Raw genomic sequence first — 23,674 nt, 5'->3', positions numbered from 1 at the left:
CAGAAGAGGATTGGGAGAATGTCATATGGTCAGATGAAACCAAAATAGAACTTTTTGGTAAAAACTCAACTAGACGTGTTGGGAGGAGAAAGAAGGCCGAGTTGCATCCAAAGAACACCATACCTACTGTGAAACATGGGGGTGGAAACATCATGCTTTGGGGCTGTTTTTCTGCAAAGGGACCAGGACGACTGATCTGTGTAAAGGAAAGAATGCATGGGGCCATGTATCGTGAGATTTTGAGTGACAACCTCCTTCCATCAGCAAGGGCATTGAAGATGAAACGTGGCTGGGTCTTTCAGCATGACAATGATCCCAAACACACCGCCCGGGCAACGAAGGAGTGAGAAGAAGAAGAATTTCAAGGTCCTGGAGTGGCCTAGCCAGTCTCCAGATCTCAACCCCATAGAAAATCTTTGGAGGGAGTTGAAATTCCGTGTTGCCCAGCGACAGCCTCAAAACATCACTGCTCTAGAGGAGATCTGCATGGAGGAATGGGCCAAAATACCAGCAACAGTGTGTGAAAACCTTGTGAAGACTTACAGAAAACGTTTGACCTCTGTCATTGCCAACAAAGGGTATATTACAAAGTATTGAGATGAACTTTTGTTATTGACCAAATACTTATTTTCCACCATAATTTGCAAATAAAGTCTTTAAAAATCAGACAATGTGATTTTCTGGATTTTTTTCCCCCTCATTTTGTCTCTCATAGTTGAGGTATACCTAGGAGGAAAATTACAGGCCTCTCTCATCTTTTTAAGTGGGAGAACTTGCACAATTGCTGCTACTTTATTACATTACCCGTTACTTGTTAGACGCTTTTACCCAAAGCGACTTACAAACTCAATACTGTGGGCAATCCCCACAGGAGCATTTTGGGGTAAAGTGTCTTGCCCAGACACAACGATATGCTGACTGCAGTGGGGTTTGAACCTGTGACCATCTGAACCCCAGACCAATGCTCTATCTACTGCGCCACGCGCCGCCACGCCAGTATTATCCAAGATAAAACTGCTTTCAACTGTATAATGCATTGCTATTTAGAGGCACTGGTCACAGACAAATCCAAAGAATTGCACTAAAAACCCAGTTTCAGTCAGGCTGAAATGTTACATTGTAAACTCATTTAGCAAATAGTTTAAGTTCAAGTACTAGACAGCTGTGGGCAACAGATTTACTGGCCGACAGAGAGCCTTGGCAGCCTAGGAGTTAAGGTGCCGACCATGCCAAAAGAGCAATTTCCCTTAATGTGTCTAGACTAAGAGATTGTCACTTGCACGTCAGTCCCAATCTCGATTGATAGTCATTAAAAGCATAGGAATCCATGCCACTATTGGGACAGGATTTCAGATCTTTTGTGTCTGTTTCAGAGTGTCCTTCATTAGTATCAGACATCAGCTGCTTGTAGGGGTCTCAGTCAGGTCAGCCAGTTTAGAGGGGGATCAGGTGGTTCACAGAGTGTCCATGTCTGTTAGCTGTCAAGCTAGCAGGCTATCATTTCACAGGGAGGCCACCGAGGCCATGCTTAGCACCCAGTGGTATGCTTTAATCACTGCTCAGTACCAACGACAGACTGTACCTGAAAATAGAAAGATGATGTGACTCCTGGCGTTGGCGTAAGTGTGTTTCTGTATGTTTACATATCATCTCCAGGTGCTCATTTCAACAGTTCCACTCATATGCAGTTGTAAAAGTGAGAAGTGTGTTTGGGAGCAGCCCAGATGGCGTTTTAATAGTCACATTCCACCAAACGTTGTAGAGGAGATAAGCTGCAAATGGACTGTGCTTGTAAAATGCTATTCATAAGATGAAGTAAGAGTTATTTTAAGAGGTAAACAAACAACTGTCGCTGAAAAATGAGAGGGAGAAAGGGAATGGCATCATGGCATGATGTCCCCAAAGATGGCCGGGTTATACTTGCTGCCTGCAGGCATCAGTGTTTGACCAGCAGTATCACTGAAAGTGTTATGTTTGTCCCATGACTTAGCATTTAGGTAATGAGCTAAGGATGACACTAGATGGAAAGGGAAGGCATCAAGGAGTATCAGCTTTCAACAGTCTGTTACTCATATCACAAAGCAGATCTGAATTGCTAATATCTAATGTAGTAATTGCAGGTTCTTTTTACTTTTTGTACATTGGTTTGTTGTCATCATGTTGACAGGGTCATCAGACTGGATCTGAGTTGCTAAACAGAACACCAGATGCCTAACATAATATCCTAATGTCAAATGAGATATGATATTGCAAAATTCCTAATACCTCCACTCATAAATTAAACATAAAGATGAAAGACACCGTAGTGCTAATACTGAGCTTCAATTTCTTAAGAGGAATTCTCCCCATCTAAGTTCTTGGCAGATGTACAGTCCAGATCAAGAGTATATTTGGCTCCATTGAGCAGCTTCTCAGAGTTCTTACTTCAGATCAAGCTGATCTCCTGGTTGCTCAGTCGGCTCAGCACTGATACCTCTGTTTGCACATTAGAAAAGGATCTGACAGAACATCAGGCAGGTTTAGAGAGGGTTTGTTTAAGCGACCTTAACAGGTGTACATTATTCTTTCTCCCTATCCACATGCCTCTCTTAATGTCAAGCTCTTCCTCTTTCCCTCTGTCCTTTGTTCCCCTGTGAGTTCCTCCCTTAAACTTTCGATGTAGCCCTGTTTCCAGTGTCGGTTTCCCTTCTTCATTTACTCCCCTACTCTTCACCTTCCTTCCAGTCCTTTGTTTTTCATTTCCTTGCTCCCTTCCTCCATTGATAGTCAAGGACAGCATAAGCAGCGAGGAGGACTTTGTGTCTCCACTATCTGGCCTTTTTTCATACTTGCACAACAACACGTACTTGTATCTAAACAGTTGAAGTCATCGTGTTGCTAATACAAAAAGTGATTTTGAAAAGTTGATACAACAAAGGGAATTTATTCTCCAGAGAAGACAGATATCACTTTTACCTTGTTTTGCATTGTGGTACATTTAAAGGCCTCCGAGTACAAGGATAACCCTCTGAGGTCTGAGGGGCCCTCTGTGAGAAGCCCCTTGGCTCCGGCCCCGTTGGCTCAGTCTGTAATCCGTCTTTTATGATACCCCCACTACAATCCTAGTTGATCCTCCCTTACCCTCTCCCTAGTAGGTGAATGGACAGCACAGCAGTGTGAGAGTCTAAATGAAGGAGGCAATGTAGCGAATGGAAACCATGACATAGCCTACTGGTAACTGGTTCAGCTTGTCATACACGATTCCTGGGCTATGTTTTGATGCAGTTATTTCAACAACATAAGCCCTATTCCAACTAAAAAAACAACAACCCACGTACACCCTTAAGTTATATTCTAATACACAATACTTTCAGCTCACGGATCAGTCAAACAAAAATGAAACGCTCTTTGTTAGTCTCTCTTCTGTTACTTCTATCTCAATGATGGATCAAAAGAAAGACTAAGTAAGTACCAGTTATAAAAAAAGAAGAAAGAGGATAATTGATTTCCACTATTTACTGATCTATCTCTCCAAAGTGGGACACAAGAAAAGAAACAGAAAGGCATACTCCTCCAGTGAGAGAGGGAAAATAAGTCTCGCTTACTTTTAGCGGCTTTTCCCAAGCGCTTTAGATTTCATGATTTTTAAATGGTGTTGCTAATATTTTGCCCATCTCCATTTACATACATGAGGAAGGCCAGTATTTTAAAACACCAGAGCTCTTACTGAAAGCAGCTGCCGGAAACCAACCAGGATTCCAAAATCCACTCTCCATATTGATATTACCATTCAAAGCTGTTTAGATAGAGCTTTCTTTAAGCGCTCTCCATTCTCCAGCTAGTATGTTGCTAGATTCACCGCTGCTATTCAAGGAGGGATTGCGAACACATTAGAAAGGGTATTACTCTTGACGTTGGAGCTTGCACAAAGGCAAGACTCTTTAAGGTAATTGAACACACTGGGCTTTTGGAATGGCATATGATTGCCTACTTTTTGGATGTACAGGTTTTTTGCAGCAGGGTACATCTTATTATAATGGTTTCATAAACAGTGGGTGGCTAGTCTCCACTGAAAACGGCAGGGGCAGCTTTAACTTGAAGAGGTTTCCTGTTCCATTTTTTGCTATGGACTTTATGTGTTCTCTCCAGTGTGAAGTTTTTTATGTCCAAAATTGAAAGAAATTGTTTTTTCCTTCTTTTTTAACACCCATGTTGGCTCTTCGGAAATGCTGCAGTTATATCTCAGTTTCATTCTGTATCAAACCAAAGAGGATATATAAAGAAACATCAATAAATTGTACTTTTCATCAAGGATTTTCACAGGTCAATTACTGGTGCTGTGTGTCTGTTGAATTGTCCTCAGGATTATTTCTAATGGCTGCGTAGTGAACAACCTCTTCTGGGAGGTGGTGTATGGTAATTAAGCAAGCATACCTACAATACATTATTAATATGCTAGCATATTCAATGGACTAATTATTTAAATCTCCATGCATTCAGTTTGGAATATATGTGGTTAAAAGAGTTTGGATTTCTATTTTTTATATGCAGTAAATAACATCAAGCTTGTGTTGTTGTATATGCTTGCATCAGGCTCGTGTCAGCCTGTTTGCAAAACTATTTTTTGTTATGCCCTCATTAAAATGTTTGATCAGAACCGCAGCCCTACTCCCCCCGTTTCTCCATTTCTGCTCGCTCTCTCATTCTCATGTGTTTTTGATGTGGAATTCAAAGCGGCTGCAAATTTATTTTTTATCTGGCACACATTTGTGCAGAGCGTCCGGCCCACTGCTTCTATGCAAAGTGGGTTGAAGGAGAATAGTAATGACTCCGGCCTTATGGGACTCCAAATGAGTGAAGTTCAAACGCAGCCTTTACATCACAGCGTCTGTCAATCCAACCGGGCCAAGGCCAGGTCTGCAAGCAAGCAGAGCTAGCTAAATAGTGTGTTGCTCGTGTGTGTGTTTATGTGTGCATGTGTGTGTGTCTGTATGTTGTTAAGCCAGAGGATGGTGTGTGGGGGGGAGGGGGGGGGCTGTACTTTGAGGGATGGCAGGATCAAAGCACCCAGGCTTGGTGCAGTGCAGAACAGTCTGCTCCTCTGCATACCTACCCTTTGTCAGCTCTTAACTGCCAAGATAGAGCTCTGGAAACCACATGAAAGAGATTTTAAAATAACACTGCTCATGCCCAAATTAGTAAATGAAATCTGATAAGATATGTGTAAAGATGTTCGCAGAAGATCCACGTGTTAAGGATGTGTTGATGGCAACATGTGTCTCATTTTTGACACCTCTTAAACGCATTTGGAGGTTTGTGTGTTTGTTCGAGGACAACACTGCATTACTCAACTGTAACAACAGGGCTCAATATAGAAACCAGCTACAGTGCAAGCAAGCTTTTATTAAAAGAAAGTTTTAATCAATAGACACATATTTTCTCCCGAGTCCTGTTGTACATAACCAGTTCAGTCTGAAGTTTGAGGTTCTGTGACAGATGATTTTAATCATCACATTTAGTGGGCATTTTCTACAATCACATTCAGATGTATTCAGGGAACTGGGTATTAGCTTGGCTTGGAGAAAAGAAAAATTTAAGTAGTTTTCCGTGGAAAATATTATTCACTAGCCAATTACTCCTACTTTAATACGGGGTCTGGGCAACAGCTGATCTAGCCAGTGATACAATTCAGCTCAACAAGCGGGTTCTATTAGTTTCAACAGATGTTTCATGTAATTGGATTAATGTTTTCATCTACATTTCTATGCTGTTTGTGTAAATGTAGATCTCAGTCAAATAAGTTAACATTTCCATAAACATATAGGTATTTGCAAACCTGTGAGTTTGTGTGTTTTGTTAGGAACAGAGCATTGGTGCAGTGAATCTTTTGCTGCCGTGAGAATAGTTAGAGCTTCTCTGTAAACAAATGAGTCGGACACGCTCTATACATTTCTCAAATGTTGCCTCTTTTTTTTTATTTAGGTTTGATGGAAACTTCAATACCAACGTCTCTAAGACCATCTGCTGCGACAGACTTTCCCCCAATGTCAACAGCCGAGCGTTCAACCCTGGACGGGACCTCAACTCAGGTTTGTTAGACTGGCACACACTCACTTGTTTGAAACAAATGAAACACAGGCACGAAGATTGTGTTTAAACTTCCATCCATTGTGCTTTTACTATGGACTAATTTAACAACTATTTCCATGACAACCACTGTTTAATTAAAAATGTGTATTATCTTTTCTATTCGTCTTATCTTCTGAAATGTTAGAGAGGACATTGATCTGAGAGGGAAATAATTAGCTCTGCGTGTTTAAAGAGATGTTTTTACGGTCTACTCTGAGCTCCCTCGCTCACACTTTCTGCTCTCCTCTCTCTCTCATGTTTTCCCTCCGCTTTGATTTTATAATGATTTTTACAGCCTGAGATCAAACGCGCTTTGTTTGACTTTGAACTTTGCCTGCAGTTCTTTCAGGTAGTGTATGTTTTCACTATCCTGTTGTTCAGGGACTTGTTTCTGTCCTCACTTAAACTCAAATGGCCCCTAAATTGAGGCTTTTACATGCCATTATAGTACATATATTTAACCTCAAAATCTCCTGAGAAAGCGATTTGATGGTGTTCTTACTGCTACCTTATATAGAATATTACCCACTATGATACCCAATGTAAAATCCACTGGTGTCTGCACCACATATGTTGGCCGGCCTGCACATGATTTTAAAGAAAATGGTCAAATCGAATAAAAAGCAGACGAAAGCCTACTTTTCTCTGCTGGTCTTTCTGTTCTGATGCCATGGCCTGGTTAGGGGTGTGTTTCCTCTGCTTCCAGAGAAGAAATATCAAGCTGTTTTACAAGCGTTTGTGTCATATCCCGGCTGCATTTTCCTGGAATATTGAACTGTTTTCCCTGTGTCTCTTAAACCTTTAGCTTCAGTCCAGCACACATTGTAAAAACAATGGCAGTTCATTCCATTTGTGATCGTTTGATCACAAGAAATAAGTATAGTTCTGTAAGGTACTCAAGTAAGGAGTTTTCAAATGCCCAAAATGTTTCTACAAAATTAATCAATTTGGAAGGATGTTGTTTATTGTGCCAAGCACTGCAGTTGTCTGCCCCAAAAGTAATCTATTTCAGAAACACTTCCATCAGCCAAAGTCAAATAAAAATCAAGCTTCAAATACCAAAACATTTCCTTTTAACTTCATGTTGTGTTTTCCTATAGCATTGTCATGCAGTGCTTGTGCCCTTATCAATGTTTTCTCTAACCAAGCTTTAATATTTGAGAAACCAAAACCTCTGTTTCTACTCAAATGCCTAAACCTAACATTTGATTTTCAGAACTTGTTGACAACGCTTTATTGCATAGAAGGACGAATTTAGTTTCACTTTAAGATTGAATTTAGAGGTAAAGAGTTATTAAACAGAATGTGCCTTGCCAGCTTGCAAAAGTTATTATTACGGGTGCAATTATCCTTAAAGCATTCTTCACAATCTTGGAGGGACTGTTTCCAGTCATAACTATATTTAAAATTAAGGGTTGGATCATCAAACAGTTCCTGAACACACACGTTAGGTGTGTTGTTGACACTAGTTCATATGAAATATACTGAAGTCTTTACTCCTCAATACAACCCTGGATATTGAACTTGCCCCCTCCCTTCCCTATCTACAGGATACCTTAAACATCATTTGTTCTTCTTCTGGTGAACCGCTCCTATTTTTTTCCAGACATACCAGTATTCTGCTCCTCTTTCTGCAAACCATTCATAATGACTGCCATTCATAACACGTCACCATCGGCTGGGTGTTATTTTCCTTGCAAGCTAGTCACGGCGAGTTCAAGTTACCCCTCTCCTCTCCCTGTCCCTCACACTCAGCCCTCCTTGACCCCCATGTTCCCAGCGTATTCATTCTCTCCCATTTGTCTCAGCCCAGCCTAAACAAGCAGCTAGAGAGGGGAAAAAGGGAGGGAGAGATAATTGAGAGGGAGAGAATGATGAATGAAGGGGAAGAAAGAAAAGTCGAGAGCTGATTGATATAGAGTAATTTTATCAAGATTGTATTTTTCATCATCTTTCATTTTACTTTTTTAAGGGGGGGAGGGTGGATGTGGGAGGCATCAATAGTGATACCAGCAGGTGGGAGTGAAAAGCCAAGTAGATGAGAGGTGACAGTCGGTGGAGTGCTGTGTGACTATAGGACTAGTTTGTTTCATCTTTTTTCGTCCATCCATTTTCTTCCTTTTTGCAGCCTTCATCCTATCATGTGCAATTTCATTCATTTCCCTGGCTTAGACATGTTGTGTCAACTTATAGTTATATCTTTCATGAAGTAAACTGTATGTGCACACTTACACATACATATCTTTTTTCGAAAAACTCAGTTTTGTCACATTGAGCTGTATCACAATGCCAAGATATCTGGTTTTGTAAGTGTCAAGATAGGAAACAAACTGGAACAGAGCTCCAGAAATATGTGAAAAATTGCAAATGCTTTGTAATTTTTGCAGATATCTATAGTTTCCCAGATGATATATCATTCACACTTTGGCTTTTTCCCATAGTGGCAGCATAAGGTTCATGCTCCTATTGAGTGAATTATCTCTACAACTATTGGATAGATTGCCAGGACAATCATGTTTCCATCTCCGTCCGAATTATGACACTTTGGTTTATGACGAATAACCTGCAAAACTATTGACATTCCCATTATCATGAGTGGTTCTGTGTTTTTTGTAAGTCAGAAAACCATGAACATCCCGAGCTCCAAGCACCTTTGCGCCACAGTATAACCTTACAGAGCTTCTAGCATGGCTGTGGACTCTTAAGTCTTGTTTATCCAGTCATACATGGAGAAAAATGGAATAACAAGAAACTATGTTGGAATGTTAGCTTATTTACTTTTACACTTGGGTGACACTTTGAGGGAATTCTTCAAATGTTTCTGCAATATCTGGACATTCACTACTAGCACAAAAGTTGTACATATGGTGTGTTAATGTATAGAAAGAGATCAATGTATCATTAAGGCTGTAGGAAATGGGTGTCATCTGGGTCCTATTTTTTGGCTTGTCCATGTGTTTCTGAGAAGATCTAAACATTGGTGGCAGAGTGGAGCACTGTAGCCTGACAGGTGTATACAGAGCCCTTCTTCCACTGTCAACACAACTGAGTGTTTCCTGTTTATATGAGGTTTTAGAGATGGATGGAGTGACAGGGAAGGGATGATGGGCCACCAGATGGAGGTGTGCAAAGACCTGCTATGTCTCAAAAGAGTAGTTGTTTGCCAGGAACTTAGGCTACAGCAAGTTCCACAGTAGTTCTGCAATGTATCTATTTGTTTATATATTCAATTTGTTTGGGATTTAAATGTTTGTTGAATATTTGGCATGTGATTTTTCCACCCCTCCTTTTGAAAAAAAAAAAGTATTTGGCTGTAATATCGCTGTAGGGATGGAAAAGGTCAGACAGTTTCTCGTTAGCAGGTGATTAATTCAATATGATAACAAGCCAAGGACCACATATGAGAATATTTAGCTGCAGCTGCTATGCATAAATGGAGGTTAGTCTGGCATAGACCATAAACTCAATTAGCTAAATATTTGAAATCAAACCCATCTGTGGAAACCTCCAACCAAATAATAACACATAGTCAGCTAAATGTTAAAATAGTAGTTGAATGTGTACAGCTGCACATGACCTCCACAAACCACAGTGAATATTTATTAGTAGTAACAAATTAAATATTGCATTACCTGTCTAAATCCCACCAAATGTTGGATTGGATTGGAAACTAAATATTTAATTCCAACCAAATCCTAGTAGTGGCACTTGTGTGGCTATAGGGATTCAAGACAAAATGTTATATCCCTATATCAAGACATCAATTTGGTTTGAATCCTGAGAAGATGTGTTTTAGATTGTTAATCTATATTTGAAAGATTAGTTAATTTAGCATACTTGCATGCTTTAAACTTCAAGCATACTTGCTATGCTAAAGATAATTGGATTTGCCATGGTTGATTTATGTTTTTAACCCTTAGATGCACGAGTGACTGGACCCTACCCTCTTCCATATGTGGGTCAGAAAGGACCCGTATTAGAATGATATGTGTTTTTATGCCATTTTTGTCATTTTGGTTAAGAAAAATCACTTGTATAATATTTAGTATTATATTTTGGTTCACACTAGAAATATTTTATATTTAATTTTTCACTATTTATAATTTTAGACATTTTTTTTACATTTTGAAAAAAAAACGAAACCCCATAGAAAATGCATGCGGGCCATTTTTGACCCACTTATGGAAGCTTGGGGTAGTAATACAAAAACTACAATTGCTTAAAATGTAAATTTTAAATGTGAATGGCATGATATCCAAAACATGTTTGTTGAGGAATAGCTGGAATATGAAATGATAAAAAAATGTAATTACAAAGATACTTCAAGAACACCACCTCACCGGGTCAAAAAAGACCCACTTATGCATCTAAGGGTTAAGAAAGAAATTGATTCAACAGTTGCATTATTGTTTTGTGATACCAAAATAAAGCCTACTCTGGTGGCTACACTCTGTTGGCTCTCTCTCTGTTTCCCCCAAAGGTTTATATTCTAACTCCACGCTCCCCCTCCCCCTTTGTGAAAGGCCGTTTTGTGTTGCAGTGAGCGGAAAGGAAGTTGCTGGCTTTGTGATGGGATCTCTGTGAAGAAACTGTTGACTCTGTGACCCAGTAAAAAAAAAAAATCTATGTGTTGGTGTTGAGCAAATATTCAGGCTCAGTGTCTCTGCAGAGGTCGTAGTTAAGGCTGTATTTTCAGCTCGGCCTGCACCCACAGTTATGACACAGATCGAGTTCCGGTATCCAAATGAAAGACGTGTACTGTATACTTCCTAGTAGTTAAAGAGTTATTTTTCTTTCTTGAGTTAATATATCCTACCAGACTTGTGGATTGGGAAATATATTTACATGTGTAAACTGTATGTCTGGTCACAAAGGGGTGTTTTGTCATGCCTGAATAGACAGGTTTGAATAGAGCTCAATTAGGTGTGAAAAGCTCAATAATAGAAAACAATGCACAACTGTTCGTCAGAGGGAGCGTAGACAAGTTACATACGCTTGTGTGTACTTCAGTTGAAAGCATGCTTGTTCAGGATGAGCCAGGCTAGCAGAGAATCAATCACTGCACAATGCATGAGGTATAGATTCCTGTCAGACTTGATCCAGCTCTGAGTTCATGCAAAGGCAGGCAACAATAACCTCACACAGTTTTGGAGCCACTAGTTGTAACTGCTCTCCACTGATTGTAAACTGTCAGGGCATGATGGGATTCCTTGCTACTAGCTGATATTAGTACTGATTTGTTTAGTTATTGGATCAACAACTTGTTTGTATGGTTGGTTAGCTTTTACAGTACAGCAGCAGTTTTGGGAGAATAAACACAAACAATCCTAAGGTAAATGTTGCCATTCTTTCTATCAGAACACCCTTCCAACATTCAATATAATACAGGGATTTTAACCAAATATGTCGGAAATTATGTCCTGTAATCCTGTAATCACATATTCCGTACGTTCTTTTCAAAATTGTATTGTGTGGGCTTTGCATGTGTGACAATTAAAAAAAGAAATCCATTATTTCCTTTCCATTTACAAGTCAAGTATATTTGTAAAACCCATTCTTGCATACAATATTTAAAAGGACTTCGCTGATCCAAAACACCACATTCAGCCTAAGATATCAGAGTGGTTCGTCTTACCCACTCTTTTAACAGGAATCCCAGTTAACACCTGAACTTAAAAGATCTCCTTCCTGAAATAGAAGACTTCAAAAGTACATTATAAAAAGATAGACAGATAGATGGACAGATACATAATTTCTTGTCCTCTGTTAGATAGAATAGATTTGTACATCCTTTATACACATAAGAACGGTAATGGCAGTGGTCTTAACGTTCTTACTGTAGTGTGTTTCGTTGAAAGGGATCTATTTTCTATTTTACCTTCTTTCCTTGCGCCCTACCTTTCGCTCCCTGTTTTCCTTTCTCTATCTTTCTCCCCTGTGTTTCTTTCTCCTTCCCCTTTATTCTTCACTTAAATAACATGTTTGCTGTTCCCTCTCTCTTTCCACAGTGTTAGCAGACAACCTGAAGTCCAACCCGGGGATAAAGTGGCAGTACTTCAGCTCAGAGGAGGGTATCTTCACAGTCTTCCCTGCCCACAAGTTCCAGTGCAAGGGAACTTACGAGCACCGCAGCAGGTATAAACCATCTTCATTTTATTGCCAAGCTCAAAGTTACTGCCAAACACAAATACCTTGTCAACAAATATCACTCTCTTGGCAAAGTAACAGTCTGGCTTATCTAAAACAAAGACACATGAACTTGTTCCTGCCCTCCCCCCCACGCCCCCCCCCCCTCTCGTCTCTGTCAGTTGCTGTGGGGTGGCCCAGAGGGCATGTTGGTTGCGTGCCGCCCTCTCACACCCTGACCACACATGCCCCTAGCAGGAATGTGGCTCTGAACCACTAAAGCTTATTGGAATTTCACAGCTTCAGTGTTGTGGCTTTTTTGGTTGCCACGGCTGAAAGACGTGTCGTTCTCTCTTCTTTTATTTCTGTATTCTTTTGTCTCTCTCCTACTTTCTGTTCTTTCTTTTTTTTTGCACTGCCTCTCACTTTTGTTTAGCTTTTTTACATCATGTTTTTCGGATTTCTCTTTCTCTGGCCGTTCGGGTCAGTGAGCTGGCATGCAGCCATGAGAGAAATGGCGTTACTTGGCTTGCTTGAAGAGTGAATGAGGCTTTGTGAGTACATCACTCCCCTTCTCCACCCTGTGTTAATGTCACCTTGTCCAGCAGACCACACACACAGGCGCTGACCAACCAGCCCCCTTCATCACACCAAGCTGATAACATACGTACTTGTACACCAAATATTGAAAATATAGCTCTAAATAATTGTAAAAGTTTTATACCAACTGCACGCTGACAGTGAGCACACATTGTATCTTTTTGCACTCAGGGTCAATGATAATGTCATGCTTTAAATTTGCAGGAGCTGTTAAGTAGTATGTTTGTTGTTTTGCCTGACCTTTTATGCCGCTGTGATCCAAAAAGGCTTGGAAAAGGCTGTGGAAATTGTTTTTTTATTGAAAAACACTAAGCATTTCCAGAATTGTTAAAGCTTTAAAGTTATACAGCTGTAGCAAGTCGTTCAAACATGTTTTTTTCTTTTCAGCAATAACAAATTAAAGACAAAAACATTTTTTTTAACCTCCACACAAACAGAGAAGGGAGGCGGATTTCTTCTGAAAACTGTATAGTGCGGACTGGACAAGAAAATACAACTGACATGATGATGAAGGTTTTTCAAGAGGAAGACCTCTTATCGATGTACAAATGCTGTAACAGTATGTCTTCATTGCCTTGGATTTGTTAACTGTGTAGTCAATGTTTTTGTATTTTTGTGTATCTCCGCAGGCCTGTGTATGTGTCTGCGGTGCGTCCCCAGTCTAAACACATTGTGGTGATGGTGGACCACGGAGCGTCTGTAACTGACACCCAGCTTCAGATCGCCAGGGACTCGGCACTGGTCATCCTCAACGCCGTCGATGAACATGACAAGGTTAGAGGAGGGGAATACATCTCTCTTACCTTGCTTTATTAGGAAGAACGCATTATGTTTAGGGCAAGTTTAGAGAAGCACATATACCTAAACATTTAAATGCAGATAATTTGGCTACCGCTGATAACCTACTGAGTGATAAACAATAATAAATAATAAAAGAGAATCAGAGTACATTGACTGTAATGGAAACCACCTGACTGTGGCTCCTCTTATTTTATGATTGAGAGACCCTTAGACAATGACATATTGTGCTTTGAAATGCTTCACAACTCTATACTAATACTCTTAACATTTTCTTCATTTTACATCTTTATCACTCCATTCCAGATCTCCATTTTGTCAGTGGCAGAGACAGTTCGCACCTGCGTCCTGGACCAGTGCTATAAGAGTCTGCTCTCTCCGGCCACCAGCGAGACCAAGAGGAAGATGAGCACCTTCATCTCCAACATCAAGGCGTCTGATGCAGCCACACAGCACGCTGCGGGCTTCCAGAAGGCCTTCCAGCTGCTCCGAAACACCAGCAGTCTCTGCAAACACAGCTCCAGTAAGAAACGCTGCAAATTAGGAATATCTGTGTCTGTGCTCAGAGGTCAATTCCAGCTCCGGTGCTCTCGCTATTTAATACGTAATCAGCTCTCGTCATGTTATCTAATATCAATTGACGTGTGTTGTGTTTCTGCTTTCAGCCACAGACATGGTGATCGTCTACCTGTCGTCCGGTATCACGTCTCGAGATTCGTCAGAGCAGGAGAAGAGAGCGACGCTCAGTGTGGTCAGAGAGGAGAACCGACACCTCAACAACTCGGTCATGATCCTCACATACGCTCTCATGAACGGTAGGTCACTTATATTTAAGGCTGATGTTTTTTACAGTGGTTTTTAATAGATAAATAGATGTTGTCTTCCTGCTATAAAATAAACAATTCTGCGTCAAGGTGAACCTCAGTATTTTGCTGCAAACTGATCTTTTAAATCAACAAAATGTCTTTTCAAATTTGTATCCAATTTCAATATTTGTATTATTTTAAGATTTATTGGACAAATGAGGTCCAGCAGGGCCCTGCTTGTACTTACAAAAAGGATAAGGGCAGAATTTGTCTTTACAATTTGCAATCTTTTTGATTAAAACCAGATATTTTGACATTATTTGAACATGATATATCGTAATGTAAAATAAACCTAATGCAGTACACTGTTGCGTTCTCTCATACGTCACTTAGTTGTTTGTTAATGTTTTACTTTTGCCTTGGTTGTTTAGAACAGCAGCCAGCTCTAAAATCATATAATTATAGATACATCAAAGAACAGTCAGTTTTAGTCCTACTCACACATTCTCTCATTCTTTTTTTTGCTTTGCTTGGATTTGTTTCCTGTGCATTTTCTCTATATTCTTTGGGATTGAAAGAATATAGAGACAGGAGGTAAGAGAGGTGCTCAGAAACCTCAAAGGCTTTTTTCCCCATGTGTGTTGATGCGGTGTGTATGCTTTCTTTTCCTCTTTTATTGTGGTTGTCTATCCATCTGGCTCCTCTAATTCCCTCCTCCCTCTGCACAAAACACATACACTCACATCCACTGCGCTTGCATTAGTCCACCATTAACACAAATCATTTTTGCATCTGAGAATGGAAATGAGGTACATCTAAGAGAGGAGAGAGTGAGACTTCAAAGGGCACGCTGCTCACTCTGTGTGTGTGTCTGACAGAGGACCCTGGCTGTTTAAAGAGCCCCATGATGAAAAGGATGCAGAAATCTACCGTCCTCTGAGTTTATTAGCATTGCATATCCAAAAAAACATTTGTTTTGTTCCTGACGCTGCTGCACACACTGTGGGTGTGTGTGTCTTATTCCCTACATCCTCTGCCAAATGTGAAGTGCTGATTGTTGAAGGAGATCAGCAGTCCCTTTGCAGTATAAAGCACAGTTGTGTGTGTGTGTCCAGTTTGTGTGTGTTAATGAGTTGTCCACCATCCTCACCAAAACGATGTATGCTAGGCTGAGCAACCTGCTGAATAGTCTGTCAGATAGCATACAATTACGTTAAGACAGACTAAATTAACTTTGAAATCATATTTAATCGAGACATTTAGAAAATCGTTTTTTTGTTGTTGATTTAATTTGATTGCAGTCCCTGTTTTTTGCATTATGGACTAATTTGTATTCATATTTTAATATACATATTATATAGGGTTCTTACGGTCATTAAAAACCTGGAAAAGTCATGGAAATTCAAAATGCAAATTCCAGGCCCTGGAAAAGTTATGGAAAACAATATTTTTCCCAAATTTTTGGAAAACTTATGGAAATGTAACTAAAGTTGCATCAAATATAATTTATATTTTAGCTAATCGCCGAAATAGTAATACTATAATGATAATAAATACTCTATCGTATAGTAATGGAACGTAAAATGTCATTTAACTGACGAGGTATTTTGCTGGTGAGAGATTTGAGTTGCTTTAGCGCGTAGAAGCTAGTAAGCCCACTATTTGATTTGTTTTAGATACAGTAGGCACAATATGTTTTCTATGCAGCCCTTATTTTCCTGTTCCATGTTAAAATACCATTTTCAGTGGTCATTTTTGCTGAGAAAGAGTAAATGTTTTGGTCATGGAAAATTAGGTAAAGGTCATGGAAAATCATTGGTGAAAAAGTGTATGAACCCTGATTATAAGAACTTAGATATTATTACACATATGCTGATCAATGTATCTCCTCTGACTTAACTCTCCAACTGCTGTTTCTGCTTTCGTGCCTCTTAGCTAGGTAGATGGGTAGTTATACCATTATAGCGCATGCTGATTGAGTAAGTGGGTGATGAAGGACTGATTTACTCCCATAGTGATGTTTTAAGGAGTGCTGTGGAAAGCTGAAACACAGACGGGCTGTTCAAGGTTCAGTGATCAACATAACTGTGTTTGCTTAGAATAAATGTATACAAAGATACAATAGTATCTTTCAATGTGAGATTGATCTACAAAATCAAACATTTTATTTACATAAGGATCATTATACCTATCCTATAATAAAGATTGGGAACCTGTGCTGTCAGCAAACGTTCTCCTCTCTGGTGGTTTGACATTGCCACCCATGACGACATTGACTCCCGTCAGTCGCCAAGCGTGAAGATCAGCAGAGCCTCGGCATTAAAGAGGGTTTCTGCTGTAATCCAGTCAATGATTGGATACTGGCAGACACTCAGGGCTCTGTCCTTCCCAATAGGTTGTGGGATGCCAAATGTTCCAGGTGACAGCTGAAGGGGCCTGCTATGGTTATCCATTGTCCTCTAAATGACCTTATGAGGCATGGACATGTAGAGTTTAAAGAGTGCATTAACAACTCAGCTGCATATTTTATTTAAAGCGATGAGGGATTTGCTCATGTCATGATCTCTGAGCTTCACAGGCGACAATTGTTGTTTGGCAGATGCCTAGCATTGAAGGAACAAAGCTATAGAGATCATGACGCAGGTTTACAAGTTGGAGCCTGCATGTATGAAATGTTTCTGTTGCTGATGCCAAACATGTTTGGGAAATCCATGTGGCAATGTATTGTATGAGCTTTGATTATAAGATCATGTTCAGTGAAAGCCTTTTGCTGCCTGACCATGTGAACTGCATGAGGTTCATTTTCTGAATACACCTTGTTTCAATGATGATATCTGCCCTTGTTAATGGCAGGGGTGTGATTTCTTTATTCAGCTCCTTGAACGTTTTGTTATTTACAGCTTCAGGGGAAAGAGAACAGTGGGCTGCCTTTGTATGGTTGGAATTGAAGTCATACACTCTTTATTGACAAGCTAAGCTTTTCAACCACACCCTCCTCTTTTCATTTGCACAGTTGCCCTATTCAATAGGCCTGCATCCATGCCGTCAGTTACTGATTTGTTCCTAATATCCCTGCTTGATTAAATTAAAACAAATTTGACTCGGCCTCCCTATCCTAAACTCAATGTCTCTCTCTCCCTCCTCCATCAGAGGGAGTAACAGGCCTGAAGGAGCTGGCCTTCCTGAGGGATCTTGCAGAGCAGAATTCGGGGAAATATGGCGTCGACCGAGGGTCAGGTCGAGACCGCTCATCTGGGATGCCCTCGTCCGGATCGGCCTCCATGATACCGGTGTCGAAGGGAAGCATGATGGTGCTAAATCAGCTGAGCAACCTGGAGACGACAGTGGGCCGCTTCTACATCAATCTGCCCAATCGCATGATCGACCTGGTCCGATTCAGCCTGCCCTACTCGGACCCCATGGGAGACGGTGAGTGGTGCTCACCCTGAAGTTAAGATCGATTAGAAAACATGAAATCAAAAGTTACAACTTCCTACTTCAGATTTGTTGCAATTGCAAACAGTTTGAAAGGAGGAGTCAGGAAATACCGCCAGGCTAGCTGTTACCCCCTGCTTCCAGTCTTTATGCTAAGTTAAGCTAATTGCCTGCTGGATCAAGGCTCATATTTTGTGTATAGATATGAGAGTTGTATAGATCTTCTCATCAAAGTGAAGAAGTTAATTTCCCAACTTATTGAACTCTTTCTCTAATACAGACAAAAAAGAGACATTCCTAAACGTATCTGAGGTGTTTTATGAACTTTACTTATATTGTTGTTCTTCTTTCTCCAGGGTTTATTATGACCGTGAGTCGGCCGTGTTATTTCGGTAACCTGCTCCTGGGCGTGGTCGGGGTGGACGTGAACCTGGCCTACATCCTGGAGGACGTCACATACTACCAGGACTCACTGGCTTCATACACGTTTCTCATTGACAACAAAGGTCAGTAACATAGATACAGGAAATAATCAATTTAATACAGGACTACTTTCTAACTTCAGGCACATGAAGAGCAGTGTAACCCAAATATGGCTTTAAATCTTGATAATCTGTTCTCTAAATAAAGTTGTTCAAGTCTTATGGGAACTACAGCAAACAAGACATTCACATAGCATGTTGCTTAATTTAAACCAAGCCAGTAACAACAGAAGCAGGAAAGTTCTTCCTACAACATGTGTGACAGACTCCAGTGCCTATTCAAGGTATCAATCTTTGTTAGCCTTAAATTAACAGTCCAAATGTTTGGATGAGAGAGTGTATTATGGTGTTTAGTCTCGCATACAAGTGGAATTACATTTTATTTAGTCTCTTTCAAGTTCCTCAACAGCCATTATCTGTAATTGACATCTTCTTGGTAGCACTGGCACTTCTTTGGCAATCTGTTCTCTGTTCAGTTCATGCCTCGGTGCGTTGCCACGGCGCAGGGCGGTAGTGCTCATGTCAGGTCTCAGTTTGTTTTGGCCTCAGCTGAGGGGGTCTTGCATGATCCGCTGGTGCTGGACAGCTGGCAGGTTGTGCTCAGTAGGCCTGGAGGGCAGGGACGTTAATGGACAGGGTTTTGCTAGATAGCACTATAGCTACATATTGATTCCCCTTAAGTATACTAAAAATACAAATATGGGATAATGTCCCCTCTTTTAGATTTTTGCACATCCAGCCAGCAGAAAAGGAATTTTTTAAGTATTTGTAACTTAAAATCAATAACCAGACGTATTATGTGTATGTTATTTCGGACTGAGAGGTAGTGCCATGTTTAAAAGAGGGAGTAGTGAATGACCTGTAGAGGAAATACTTATGAGGGAGGTGAGGAACGTGGAGCAAATCATAAAACATGGGCAAACTACCAAGTGTTTACTCACCTGAATGGTAATTATTTAGCGTCATCATTTTCTCACTATTAAGCATAATTATTGCAAGTGGAATTTTTGCAGCTGTGTGAGTTTTGCTCCTCTGCTACACTATTCAATGAGTCTCTTTTTTCCCTCTTAAATGTTTGTTATTTTAATAAATATGCCATTCAATTATAGCTTATTACAGAAACGGTGCTTATTAATGCAGCAACAATGAAAACATTGACGACTGAGTCCCATGTAATGTTATTAGCTGGCATCAAACCGTCTGCTGGCAATTAGCCTGTAAGTAAATACAATTAGGCAAATACACGGCTGACAAGTGGTTTCCGGACCTGGAAATAAAAATAGCACAGGAGTGAATTGGAAATATTTTGCATGGGAGGCATTTATCCTTTTCAATGTACGTATATATCTCTCTATGACTTATATACATACTCTGGCCCTTGTGCTGTCGTTTGCAGTGTGAGGACAGAGATGCCTTTTTTAATACAGCAAATGAAACACGACACAAAGCAACACACTCCCTCTTTGAAAGTGTATTAGGATGGTCTTAAAAACAACAGCACATGATTTAGTTTGTTTACTTCGCTCAGAGTGGATCAGCAATCCAGTACCTTGAGGGCTTTTTGGCTCTCCTAAAATGATGCTGCTAAGAGCTGAGTTTATTACAGCACTACACTCCACCAAGCAAAAAACAAGAGAGTAATTCTTCACTCCGAAATAGTAGACAGGCATATGTTCTATTTACTTTAAATGTACTATCTGTCCTTGATGTCAAGGTTTTGATCAAATGTTTTTCTAAAAAGGCAACTCTATAATATGACTGGACTTTGACAAACAAGTAGTTATACCAAAGCGTCTTAAAGATACTTTTCTTTCTGGTTCCTGAAAAAGAATAGTTTTAACAGCTTTGGAGCTCTTCTAACATTCAGGTTGTATGTTTAAAGTTGCCAGAATTCAAGTCAATTGGACTTTAAGTGACATTTAGGGTTTGAAGCAAAAATCTAGTTAGTAGTTACTCTTTTTCATGATTTTATTTGTCGCATCAACAAGGATTTCACCGTGTATAAAGAGACTATGACTTAATTTGCAGAGTTATATAGTAAGGATTGCATACTTGATTGTGGTGTAAGAATGCCTTGTTTGACAGTGACCAAAGAAAACACTGCTGCTCTGTTTTAATGTTATATTCATACATTGGCCGTTTTAGGATGTTGTGTTATTTTTCAGTATAAACACAAATTAATGATGTTATGAATTGCTTTGTGATTTTCCAGGTTACACCTTGATGCATCCATCTCTCACACGGCCCTACCTGATGACAGAGCCTCCCCTGCACACGGACATTATCCACTACGAGAATATCCCAGCATTCCCTGTTGTGCGGCAGAACATCCTCAGGTAAGAGACGTTACCTTCAAAAGACAGAAATTCACCCATTGATAAATACATACATATCGTATGTTTTGGTGTTTAATACTGTGTGTTTCTTGCAGCCTCCCTTTGGGCAGTCAGGTCATTTCTGTCCCAGTCAACTCCTCTCTGTCCTGGCACCACAACCGACTCCGGGACAACAGCAAGGACGCATACAACGTCAGCTACGCCTGGAAACTGGTAGGTGTTTGTATAAACCTTGTAGAAACTCAACACTCGTGTTCACTGGTGACATCAACATTCACAGTTTAATCTTTAATGCTATGTGAAATAAAAAGCCATTAGAAGTAGCACATGTTTTTCAAAGTTCCCAAACAAAGCTACAAAGACTGTTAGAACAAAAGATGCTTATGATGAGATTTATGCCTCCAGTCTTTCTGTCTCCAGCAAAACTCTGCCACCTAAAATTGTAATAAAAACCAAGTTCTCCCACACCCAAAAACCCTCAAATATGCTTTCCCTCTCTGGCCCAAAGGTGTCATGTTTTGGAACAAATGACAACAGGACAGCAATACCATAATGCCAAGTATTTTTACATTTAGAAATGTGGCATTAGCAAAAATATCACTCTTGATTAAGGTATTTCCCTTTGAACCTATACAAATATTGTTGTGTTTTTTTTTCATACAGTCAGTTAAGCCACGTCACATTTTGCCATGAGTTTGGAAGCTTTGTCTGTTTTTTTAAATCACGTTTAAAGAGCCAACAATATGTCGACATTGGCCACAAATGAAAAATCCAGACGACAAAAACTGTCTAGGGAAATCCTTTTATAGCATACCACGTCTCTGTGCTTGTGACCAGAATTTAGACAAAATGTCTCCTTAAAACTAGCAGCTAAGGTCATTTTCTCCTATTGTCTCTCCAGTTATCAGAAGCTTCTGTTTTTTTTTCCTAATGTCAACTAATTTAATGAAAGTACCAAAACCAACAACTTTCTCCTCCTGCTAATAAGTATTTGCGGCCAGCACTTGGTTGACCAAAAACAGTTTAATAAACCTTCAACATTATTGCACTGGATGACTACATGAACATGGGCACCGTACTGTAGTTGTTTAGGTCAATCCCACATGCACTGTCCTGCTTCCAGAAATACACACATACCCATTGGTTATAAAACCATGGTTGAAAAAGGTCAAACAATTGGCAAATGCACTATTCACCCACTATACAAACCACAGTGCCCAGCTGCTTGTATTGTATTAACAAGTCTAAAAATGAAAGTATGTGAATAATATCATCAGCCTTAATCCTCCACTGTCTTCTGTCTTCTAGGTTCAGGACACGTCGTTCATCCTGTGCATCGTGTACGTGCAGCCGGAGATCCCAGTGAAACATCTGAAGAACCTGAACACAGCGCCCAGCTCCAAGCTGCTGTATCATCGCTTAGACCTGCTGGCTCAGCCCAGCTCCTGCCTGCACTTCAAACAGCTTGCCACAGTTGGTGAGGAGAAAGACACTCATTTATTATAACTTGGGAGTGAAAAAGAAGTCTTCAAACTTTATTTTTATCCATAGTCAGCTCTTAGACATTTATAACCATCTCTGACTGTCTCTTTTTGACCTTTTCTGTCTCTTTCACAGAGTCTCCCACGGTGATGTTGGCAGCTGGAAGTTTCTCCTCTCCGTACGAGCACCTCAGTCAGCCGGAAACAAAGCGCATGGTGGAGCACTACACCGCCTACCTGAGTGATAACACCAGGCTCATAGCCAACCCAGGCCTCAAGGTACTTAATGATATAGACATAGATATATCTCTAGGCTAAGACCAGCCAGTGGGCACACGTGGGGTTAATGTTGTTTACCTCACAAACACCTGGCACACGTCCAACCCTGCGGTCAGGCTTCAGGCATGTACACGTACATTCACATTCTGCATCAAGGATGTAAAAACACAATTAATGAGTCCCATGATAGTTAGTGTTACGATTTAAATGCAACTTTCTTTCAACATTTGGCAAGCAACTTTTCAGGCAGCTTACATTATACCTAAAATGCACACATTTATAATGAAGCTCTGCACCTTTAAGAAGGAGGAAAAGCCCCCACGTGGTTTTGGCAGTGTGTGTGCATTCCTATCCTGGGGGGAGTTAGGGGGTAAAAGTTTGAACTGTAAGCCCCAGTCCCAGCTCTGTTTCCCAGGCTAGTCTTAAAGGCCCCCTCCGGTGACCTCATCACCCCTTTCAAACTAAGATGCCTCTCTGTAAATGGCACTGGGATGTGAATTTTCTGGGTGTTAGCAGGGCTTTAGGGCTAATAGTCCTATTTATTCCTAAATACTGGTGTTCTATGCCTTGACTATTGGGATTTTTGAAATATTAAAATGACAAATGACTATCTTAAACGGGAATACAATAGAATCACTTGATGTTTAGGGGTGTTCGAACGGGGAGAACCTTTCACTTTCTTTCCCATTTTGTTAAATGGTAAATTGGAGGCAAACTTTAAGCCAACTTAATTTCAAGGCAAACCCCTGATATAAGACTAAAAGCTTCTTTATCAAATGCTCAACTTTTTCTCTTCTTCGTGTTTACACCCTCCTTCTTTTTCTCTCTTTTTCCTCCCCTCACTGTCCCTCTTCTCTCTCTGTTTCTCCCTTCATCCTTCTGCAGTCCTCTGTCAGGAACGAGGTTATGGCGACCAGTCACGTCACGGATGAGTGGATGACACTAATGGAAATGAGTAGCCTCAACTGCTACATTGTGCGCCGTTACATAGCAACGCCCAGTGGGGTGCTCCGGATTTACCCAGGATCACTGATGGACAAAGCCTTCGACCCGACCCGCAGACAATGGTGAGGCTTACTTTGGAGAGTGTGAAGGGGTGTGTGGGTGGGTGTGTGTGTGTGTGTGTGTGTGTGTGTGTGTGTGTGTGTGTGTGTGTGTGTGTGTGTGAGTGAGTGTGTGAGAGAGAGACAGAGAGAGAGAGAGAGAGAGAGAGAGAGAGAGAG

General features: G+C 40.4%; 1 protein-coding gene across 1 annotated transcript in view; it reads left to right on the top strand.

Moving 5' to 3' along the window:
* The window catches only part of cachd1 (cache domain containing 1), a 40,423-nt gene that overhangs the window by 982 nt on the left and 15,767 nt on the right, over positions 1-23,674 (top strand). Inside the window, exons 2-13 of the mRNA XM_010790514.1 lie at positions 5,962-6,068; positions 12,117-12,243; positions 13,464-13,608; positions 13,939-14,155; positions 14,298-14,447; positions 17,589-17,867; positions 18,230-18,379; positions 20,568-20,691; positions 20,787-20,904; positions 22,000-22,168; positions 22,309-22,451; positions 23,337-23,518. Coding sequence (XP_010788816.1) covers positions 5,962-6,068; positions 12,117-12,243; positions 13,464-13,608; positions 13,939-14,155; positions 14,298-14,447; positions 17,589-17,867; positions 18,230-18,379; positions 20,568-20,691; positions 20,787-20,904; positions 22,000-22,168; positions 22,309-22,451; positions 23,337-23,518 — 1,911 coding nt within the window. The remainder of the gene's footprint in view (positions 1-5,961; positions 6,069-12,116; positions 12,244-13,463; positions 13,609-13,938; positions 14,156-14,297; positions 14,448-17,588; positions 17,868-18,229; positions 18,380-20,567; positions 20,692-20,786; positions 20,905-21,999; positions 22,169-22,308; positions 22,452-23,336; positions 23,519-23,674) is intronic.

The sequence above is a fragment of the Notothenia coriiceps genome, unplaced genomic scaffold (genome assembly GCF_000735185.1).
Source record: "Notothenia coriiceps isolate Sejong01 unplaced genomic scaffold, NC01 NC01_scaffold00034377, whole genome shotgun sequence".
Classification (NCBI taxonomy): domain Eukaryota; kingdom Metazoa; phylum Chordata; class Actinopteri; order Perciformes; family Nototheniidae; genus Notothenia; species Notothenia coriiceps.
Note: the sequence above shows the minus strand (reverse complement) of the source record. Positions and strands in the feature narration are given on the sequence as shown.